The sequence below is a fragment of the Punica granatum genome, chromosome 4 (assembly GCF_007655135.1).
Source record: "Punica granatum isolate Tunisia-2019 chromosome 4, ASM765513v2, whole genome shotgun sequence".
Classification (NCBI taxonomy): domain Eukaryota; kingdom Viridiplantae; phylum Streptophyta; class Magnoliopsida; order Myrtales; family Lythraceae; genus Punica; species Punica granatum.
The window spans coordinates 39,981,962-39,990,910 of record NC_045130.1 but is presented as its reverse complement, the minus strand read 5'-3'; the positions used below and the strand labels follow the sequence as shown (position 1 = coordinate 39,990,910).

General features: G+C 43.8%; 2 protein-coding genes across 2 annotated transcripts; both read right to left on the bottom strand.

Annotated features, from left to right (window-relative positions):
• Positions 1–56: 56 nt before the first annotated feature.
• Positions 57–2,449, bottom strand: LOC116204995 (anthocyanidin 3-O-glucosyltransferase 2-like). The gene is made up of 2 exons (XM_031537401.1): positions 1,573–2,449; positions 57–1,369 (listed from the first exon to the last, which is right to left on the bottom strand). Exons 1-2 carry the CDS (start codon positions 2,192–2,194, stop codon positions 435–437), a joined length of 1,557 nt encoding a protein of 518 aa, XP_031393261.1. The 5' UTR covers positions 2,195–2,449; the 3' UTR covers positions 57–434.
• Positions 2,450–5,736: 3,287 nt separating this feature from the next.
• Positions 5,737–8,740, bottom strand: LOC116204459 (serine/threonine-protein phosphatase 4 regulatory subunit 2-A). The gene is made up of 7 exons (XM_031536551.1): positions 8,420–8,740; positions 8,072–8,152; positions 7,731–7,779; positions 7,513–7,609; positions 6,717–6,769; positions 6,527–6,589; positions 5,737–6,404 (listed from the first exon to the last, which is right to left on the bottom strand). The coding sequence occupies exons 1-7, from the start codon at positions 8,518–8,520 to the stop codon at positions 6,099–6,101; spliced, it is 750 nt and encodes a 249-aa protein (XP_031392411.1). The 5' UTR covers positions 8,521–8,740; the 3' UTR covers positions 5,737–6,098.
• Between the last annotated feature and the right edge of the window lie 209 nt (positions 8,741–8,949).

Sequence of the window (8,949 nt, the reverse complement as noted above, 5' to 3'; positions counted from 1 at the left end):
AGGGAGGATACTATAAAAATTAAACAGGTTCGAGATTATTGCTGGGGCCACAAACGGGGAAAGAAAAGTAATTAAATAGATACTATAAAAAATAAATATACAAGGGGAGGGCCAGGCCAGAGCAGGTCTCAATTGATGCCCATGGTAGACCTGGCCCATGCTTTGGTATTGACCAGAATACCCATGCCCGCCCTATCCTTTGGACGGGGCGGGTCTGGCCCGCCCTAAATGACTCGGGGCGGTTCGGGTCTTCATTGCCATCCCTAAATAATGGGAATGAGGAAACTGTAACAACTGATGTTTATATCCGGTACGGAAGAGAACAGTCAGATTACCATGGCACAGCACGGGGTGGTGATAACTTGGGACGGTAGTTTTTGGGGGCGGAATGGAAGTATACTTTTTTTTTTTTTTTTTGTCCCTGGTCTCAAATGTCAACAAGGAGGGGCTCCTGTTGTAATGACCTGCAGCAGCTTGTTGAAGTTGCCAGTGGAGCTGCCCGTTGGACTGAGTGCCTTGCCAGCCTGTAGTCGGAGGTGCCTGACGATCTCCCGCATCCGTTTTCCCTCGTCCCCATTCAGGATCATACCCAGGCTTCTCACCAGGCCCTCCTTGGTTATGGCTCCCCCCTCGACCGTCAGACCGATCCCCAGCACATCCCCGATCATCCTCCCATTCAGCCTCTGATCCCCAAAGAAGGGCCTGCAGATCATCGGCACCCCTCCTGCTATGCCCTCCAGCAATGAGCTCCACCCGCAATGCGTCACGAAAGCCCCGACTGCTCCATGGGACAAGATGTCCACCTGTGGGGCCCAGGGAACCAGCATCCCCTGTTCCCTCGTCCTTCCTAGGAATCCGTCCGGTAGGCCGTGGTCCCAGACCTCCTCCTTGAGGGACCATATGAAGGGCACCCCGCTGGCCTCCAGGGCTTCTGCTATTGCCACGAGCTCGCTCCTAGGAGGGACTGTCACTGACCCAAAGCTGATGTAGGCGACGGAAGCAGGCGCCGGCTTCTGATTGTCGAGCCACGGGAGGCACCCGTACTCATCGGAGCCTCTGGGTGCTCCTGCTACTAAATTATGAGTCCCGTGGAGCTGCAGGTGCAGCAGGTTCAAAGGCCCGATGCTGAGCAAGGTGGGGATGTGGTGGGACTTGAGATGTTGGGTAAGGGAAAGGTCCAGCTCCTCGAAAGAGTTGAGAGCAACGGCGGTTGCTCGTGGGAATGATCGGCCCATGCGGAGCAGCATGTGGGAGAAAGGGGATTCCAAATTGCCGAAGAGGACTCCTTCGGGGAGGTCCTTGAGTCGCATCTTATTTGACATACCAGGGATGAAGTCATTAAGCCTCTCGTCTCCGAGCCCCGCTATTCCTGTCGTGTAGTTAATCATCAAAGCCCAACAACACACGTACGATGCCATAGCATGATATGCAGTCCCGCATCAGTCATCACCGCGTTACATGTATATATACATGTTACGTTGATGATGAAAAAAATTAATGATTTTTAAGATTAGGTCATGATCTGTCAACAAATAATTGGATGTTTAGTTAATGTAGGTAGGTAATAAGTACCGTCGGTGATATGGAGTTTGTTCCTGAGGAGGTCAGTGTAGAGATGGGCGGCGAGGGAGGAGGGTCCACTGGTCCAGAAGGCAACCCAGGGCACCCGCAGCTCTGCAGCTATCTCCTCAGCGAACCAGAAAAAGGCGTCGGCCACCACACAGGTTATCCTCTTCCCGGAGTCGACGGCTGCAGCCTCCATAGCCTTACGGAAGCCCTCGGGGGCAGCCCTCATGAAGAGGCCGATGTCCTCCTGGGGCTTCCCGTGGAACACATAGCCCTCAGGCACCCCGTCCGTGACGTCATAAGCCTTGATCATGTTGAAGGCCGAGGAAGATGAGGACGAGGTTGTAGTGGTAGTGGTAGTTGTAGTTGTAGTTGTAGTTGTAGTTGTAATTGTACTGGTGGTGGGCTGCGGGGGGATGGGGAAGAGGGAGCGGTTGGACTTGTGGGTGCTGAAGAAGGAGAAGACGGCAGTGGAGGCCGGGGCTGCAGAGGCGAGATGGCGGATGACGGTGAGGAGGGAGGCAGCGTGGGAAGAGAAGGGGAAAGCTAACACCGCGACGTGCGGACGTCGTTCCTGCTGCTGCTGTTGCAGGTGCGGCTGGGTCATCGACGTTGTATCCGGCTGCATGTTTGATCGATTATGATGTGTGAGAGGGGTTAAGTGATGGGGAAGTAGTAGAAGTGCTCACTGCTCAGTACACCGCTTGATGGGTTTGCTTGCAACTTCACCTTATCCTGGGTTTGTATTAGCATCAAACCTGCAGATGGAATGATGGTGTGTGTGTGTGTGTGTGTATATATATATATATATATATAGAGAGAGAGAGAGAGACCCATAAGTCATGTATGAGAGTACTTAAATGGGGTTACGTTGTTCGGTGAAGGGTTGGTTAATGCAAAATACGAATGGAACATACATAATTAGATAGCTAGCCAAAAGGGTACGTACGTGTTGAATATCTAGTCCGCTAATTTCTCCCACGTTCATGAATATTATTATATTGAATGAAAGGGAATGGGGGTTGCAACGTTGGCATCATTGGCTGTGGTAGGTACGTGCTAACCCCCGCTCACTGCCTGCCATCTCCTTCGTTCTGTCTCTGACTCGACTTAACTCGAACTCAAAGAGAAAATTGGAGACCACACACGCACACACACGCGCAAACTTGTCCATCGGAAGGGGACCCCACACAAGCAGAAGCTCTTGTTCGTAGCCGGTGGCTCAGCTGGTCAGAGCAACCGTTGTTGGACTGACTCTCAACGAAACGAGAGCATCGTAAGTTGAACTAACTGTTGGTTGTATCGTTTTTTGGGCTGGTCTCTGAGCTGTGGTTTTATTTGGGGCTTTTCATAGTCAGTCCCCCACCCCTTCCTTCACTTCTTCTTGCAACGACCATACGTGTCGTATCGTATTTAAACGGATCAAGTCTAAATGGATTCGTATAAAAAAATTTTAAATTCAAATATGACACATTTAATAATTTGTCAAGATTTTCAAACACGAACACGACACGTTTAGTTACAGGTTGACACAGACACGACACATATAATTTGTTTAACTAAGCGTGTCATGTGTATTTATATTTACCTATACGATTTGACACTATTACCTTTTGGTACATATTATATCTAGATGATATGACACTATTAACTTTAATTACACATTATTACACGATTGACATGATAAAAACACTATAAACAGGTAATTTATATAAACAAATTTAGATTATTTTAGTACATTTTCTTCTATAAATTGATACAATATATGAAATAAATTTATTAACACGATAACACATAATATTAACTAGTCTAACCGTGTCTAAACGAGTTACAAGAATTGAACCTGTTTAAATACTATTATTTATCGTGTTTAAGCGGATTTGACCGTTTAGATACGAAATTCATTATGGTATCGTGTCAAATTTTGCCGGTCATAACTTTTCCCTTGCTTATTGGTACCTTCTTTTTTTTTTTTTCTCTCTCTCTTTTCTTTTTGGGCTTCTTCTCGGTTCTGTGGTCTCATTTCAAACAGCCTGAATCCCCTAATTTTAATTGGGACGATGGGTTCACTCAGTCTCCTCAACACACAGCTTTACTGGGGGGATGGGATGGGCATGCCTTCTGCCTCCAAAATATTTCAGATATATACATACATATACTCCAAAGCAATAGCATAATCATAGTCCCAGGATAACATAAATGCATTTCCTAATGATACGTAAGCAAAGGTATTTCTGGTCCTTTATAGAGAATATAGATCCTAGATATTTGTAATCAGAGGAGGAACAATAGCATTTCATTGCTACAAATATGGATTATTGAAAATAATGATACATGTATTTAGATATTTTCCTCCAACTATACAAGTATTCTATATTTGATACGAATAATTCTAGTTGAAGTGAATTTTCCGAAGAGAAAATGGATTGAGGACCAATGCATAAGAAGAGAAAAAGTATACTGTTCACATATATCATAGAAATGCACCCGTGCTATGCACAAACAAGACAAAAAAAAAATCGCTTGCATGTGAGTTTGAAAAGAATTAAGAGAGGGCAGAGAAAGAAACGTATGTTCATTTGGAGAGAGAGTGATAAAGGAAGAGAGAAATAATGAGAGAGCAGTGGTGTTAGTGGGGAGGTCTTTTCTAACCTTAACTACGTCGTTCTTGTAATTAGAAAAATAAATGTCAAGGGCATTTTTGGAAGAGGAAAGTGAGACGAAAGGCGTAAAATTTTCACTTTAGTCTATACAGATTTGAGTCAATCTGTAACAAAAAAATTTAAGTTTATAGGTTGTTGGACCCAAATATCATATAAACTTATAGTTTCTTTCTCAATTTTTCTATGAGAGATGACGTATCTCAACATCCGCTCTCACGTGGTAACGTGTGGTCCAACATGTGTCACGTGCCCTTAAACACCCGCCCTTAACAACTGACCACAAGCCGGACATCCTCTACCATGCTCGTGTAAGGGGGGACAAATATCAAACTAGCGTCCACACTAGGGCCTAATTAAAGGTGCACCTTTATCCCACATGATGCGTACTTTTGGCTGCCTCAAAACTGAATATGGTGTGGTGTGAGTCTACACGAGCGCGCGGAAGCATAACTCGCTTTGCTATCATATAGAATACTCACATGGGTCTACACAAACTTGAACCAATTTGCAATCCAAAAGCTTAAGTTTATAAGTTGCTGGACCCAAATCTCATATAAACTTGTGATTTTTTTCTCAATTTTTTCATATGGGATAACGTTTCTCAATAAATGGGGAGGTTTTGGCTTTATAATAACAGTACCTAAACAAATGCACCTATGCTATGCAGGAACATAAATTAGAAAATAAAAAAAATATCGATGAAGACTTGTGTTGTGCTTTTATTTTATTACTTTTACGCCACGTACTTTAGACTAAGTGAAAACACAATAGAATTGTGAAATTTAAAAATTCTAAAGCCTAATTGTATTTTTTTGTAATTATTTGAAAAGTTTTTTTTTATAAGCTATCGGTGAGTAAAAATAATTATTAAGTTATAAATAAATAGATTGATGTCCGTGCTAAGCGTGGAGCTATGAGTATACCCTTCTCATTCTAATTATATTGTAAACATTAACATATTATTGCAATGCATATTATTTTGAAATTAAATTATATCTTTAGATAAAGATTTTGTAAGCACCGTTTCGTGTATTTTGAAACTAAATAAATTAAAGACTCATCATGTTTATCATTTATTTTTCCTTCTCTTAACTTCAATTCAATTCATGGTCTCTATAATAAAAAAAGTTAATAAAAAATTGCCAAAATCATAATAATAATAAATAATATTAAATAGAGAATGTTATTAGGTGACGGTTAAATTGGGGAGAGAGGAGGAGGATGGAGGCCGTTGAATTGGGGAGAGAGGAAAGAGGAGAGGAAAAATAGAAGCAGGCAAGAAGCGGGTAGTTCTGAAAATAATTTTTACTATTTTGTCCCTTAATTAATTGGCTCTTATTAATCAAAATATATTTTCAATGGGTAAATTAGGAAAGAAAAAGTGAGACGGAAGAGGGATCTTCCCTTTACATAACAGTATAATAGATAGATAAATAGGTGCGCCCCCCCCCCCCCCCCCCCCCCCCCCCCACGGGTATAAAAACTCACAGCACACGTGGTTTCATCATCTACGTAAGAAAGAACAACAATTCACACAGCTTCAAATCTTTAAACATATACTTCTCCCCCAAAGATACTGCAGTGTCTTCTCATCCAAACCTCCCATCCACCCCACTCGCTGAATTGAAGATCAGCCTCACTTTTGCTTTATATCTTGAATCAATGAAGAGATCGTCGTCGACGACGACGACGACGACAACATGTCATCACCACATATCCGATCCTGGTAAGACATTACCCCTTCCCATTTATCCCGCCAAGGAGATATGTAAAACTTGCACCTCAATTCAATGTAGGAGGAGGATAATAATGAGGACTTTTAACCCTCGCCATTACACAATACAACGTTTGATTAACAAGGGGGGCTGGCTAAGAGTCGCTAGGTGTTTCTGGTGGTGTTGGTGTTGCCAGTTCCGGAGCTGCGTTTGTTGCCGATGGCCTGGCTGTTTCTTCAAAGGTCTCCACGCCAATCGAGATCCCCTCCTCATCAGCCTCCTCCACATCTGCCATTGTTTCATCCCGGTCGCCCATCACGGCATCACCTCCATTTTGCTCCAACGGAGACTGCTGCTGCTCAGGCTTTCCAAGTGTTTTCTCTGGACCATCTCCTCCTTGCACCATCATTTCAGAGGGAGGATCAACACAGCTCGTCAACATTGAGCTTACCAACAGATTCTGCATAGCAATCAACCAAAGTAAATTACTCTACTGGGTCACCACAATTCGGATAACACAATAAAGAGAGCAGATTTTCTGGTGCTTTCACTTGAGAACCATTAACGATAGCAGCTACTGACCTTTTCCAGTGCTAAAGCAAGCTTCGAGAGTTTGGGATATATGCCTTGGGCGGATAACAAGATCTGTCCAGCACAAGGTGCACAAACAAACTAGTGAGAACCACCCAGGCATTACAACCTCTAACTTGCCAGAAGACAAGCAAACAAACCAACTCGCCGATAACCAAAATATACAAATAAACAGAATCACCTCACAAAGCCTTTGAAGAGTAAACGGAGGGCCCTCATCAAAGCTAAGAAGAGCTGCACAGACAGAGAAATACACAGTTGCTAACTTCCACCAGGGACAACTAAATATACACTGCTGAAAAGGTTATTCAGGCAATTTTAGTGCTTCTCCAGATCAACTGAGCTTGCACCAGTTCACCTGATCAATCAAGCTAATTCAAAGGCAATTTGATTCCCCATGCAGTCGGAGAAACTAGAACTTGGCTGTTTGCCCTGTTTCCTATGCAAGAAGTTGATGTGCCAGTAACTAGTTTTATTTACCGCCTCTGCCATCATTATCTACATAAGCATGCACTTTAATTTATTCATATGCTAACGAACACAGCTAGGATAAATTTGGGCACATAAATAACACAGGCAATGATGATAATAAGCTAGGCATCATCTGTTAAATATAGATGGGCGTTTTTTGGGGTCCGTCGTGTCCCTTCAATGGTCACAGCATTCTCTTTGATTATGGTGATGATACTTAACAGTAGATGCGAGCTTCTTCCTTCTCATGGAGAGATGTTTCTGCTGCTCCCAGCATAAGTACAAAACCATATCCAAAATTCCAATGGCAAACCAGAAGGCCAGAACCCAGACACTGATATATATATATATATATATATATTAAGGTAACTTAATGGAATCGTTTGTTACACTCCTTTAACTATAAACAGAGACAGGTTGTTTCCCTCTCATGTATGCAACAATACATCTCTGGGCAGAACTAGAGCAATTTCAGCACTGGGCAAGTAGATCTAAGGAGTACGTACCTTCATCCAACCTCTGGACCAGTTCCTGGTGGGTCTCTCCAAGAAAAGCATTTTGTTGGTCAACTGTCATCTTTCCCTCTGGATACTCTGACAAGACCTTTTCCGTAGAAGTTGGAAGAAGATACGGACGAAATCATAACTTCCATCAGAAATCAAGACATTTTCGATATGTCTGAAACAAGAATAGAAAACCTATGTGCTCGCATACCTCCCCATACCTGCTTCAGCTTAAAGGAGAGCAAGTTCTTCAACTTATCCCATTCAATCCTGCATGCAGTATTATAAACAACATAAATCCGCCTCGCCAATAGAAAGAAGTTTAACTAATGAAAGCTTGCTTTACAAGGATATATAATTCGGTATTCCACAGTACATAATAATAAGGTTTAAAAATTGGTGAAATTGATGATGCCCTCAGCACAGTGGAGAGCTCAATCAATACGTCATTGCCAATGCCAAGGTCCATTTCTTTTTTTCTTTACAAAGGGAAATCTGAAAGAACAAGTGATGCCATATATACAAGATGGAGAAAGAGCAGGCTAGGAGAAAATGCAAATACCAGAAGGCCCCGGTGGATGCAATAGCTTCGATCACCGGTGTAACCTCTTCCTCAGCAAACTCCGGCTTGGAAACCGTACCTCTGTACAATTTCATTTTCAACAAAGAGGAGGAGACAAAGTGAGCAACACAACACTTTTGTCGTTCGTTTTTACATTAGCAACGTTTCACTTTTCACTCATGGATAAAATTCCATCCTTCACGGCAAAAAAAAAAATTCGACCTCTTCATTTTGAGGCCCCGCCCCGCAGGAGCTACTAAGCTAGAGCACCATCCTCCAAGCGAAGCAGCTCCTGGCAGCGCAAGATTAGAGTATTAGGTGACGTGAGACAAGGAGAGAAGAGCGCACCCGTTGTCCGAGAGATTAGCGACCGCATCGACATTATCGAGGGGTTGATCGGCCGCGTTGGAAGAAACCGCCGCCTGCTCCGACTTGATTTCCGCCGACATGGCCTCCGACCTCCTCTTCGGGCAGCGGTGTACGGACAGTTAAATGAGCACTTTGAGTTGAGGGTCGGCTGCTCTCTGCTAGGTTAGCTTCTACTACTTCTTCTTCTTCTATCCTCCGCAGCGCTCGCTCACCAGTCACCACTGCTCGCTCGCAAACATTGTGGACTGAGACGGGGAGCGTCAGCTGAGCTGAGCTGATCTGATCTGCGCGGTTGGTCACTCAGTACATATCGGCTGCGGCCATGGACGGGCACGTGACGTGTGCGTCTTTTATCTGGCGCACCAGCCCATGGGCCTATACGGAGATCATGATCCGGTCCACTAGCCCATGGGCCTATGCGGAACTGAGCTCTTGAGTTTGAATTGGATTGAGACGATCACCGTCACGTCCGCGTCGGTCGAGCTTGAGGTTGAGCCTTGAAAATCAAT

Coding starts and splice junctions, on each gene's coding strand:
- LOC116204995 (XM_031537401.1), bottom strand. CDS start 2,194: ATGCAGCCGGATACAACGTCGATGACCCAGCCGCACCTGCAACAGCAG. Junction 1,370..1,572: donor CAAACTCCATATCACCGACG/GTACTTATTACC, acceptor ACTACACGACAG/GAATAGCGGGGCTCGGAGAC.
- LOC116204459 (XM_031536551.1), bottom strand. CDS start 8,520: ATGTCGGCGGAAATCAAGTCGGAGCAGGCGGCGGTTTCTTCCAACGCG. Junction 7,610..7,730: donor TCTCCTTTAAGCTGAAGCAG/GTATGGGGAGGT, acceptor TCTACGGAAAAG/GTCTTGTCAGAGTATCCAGA. Junction 6,770..7,512: donor GGTCCAGAGGTTGGATGAAG/GTACGTACTCCT, acceptor CTGTCTGTGCAG/CTCTTCTTAGCTTTGATGAG.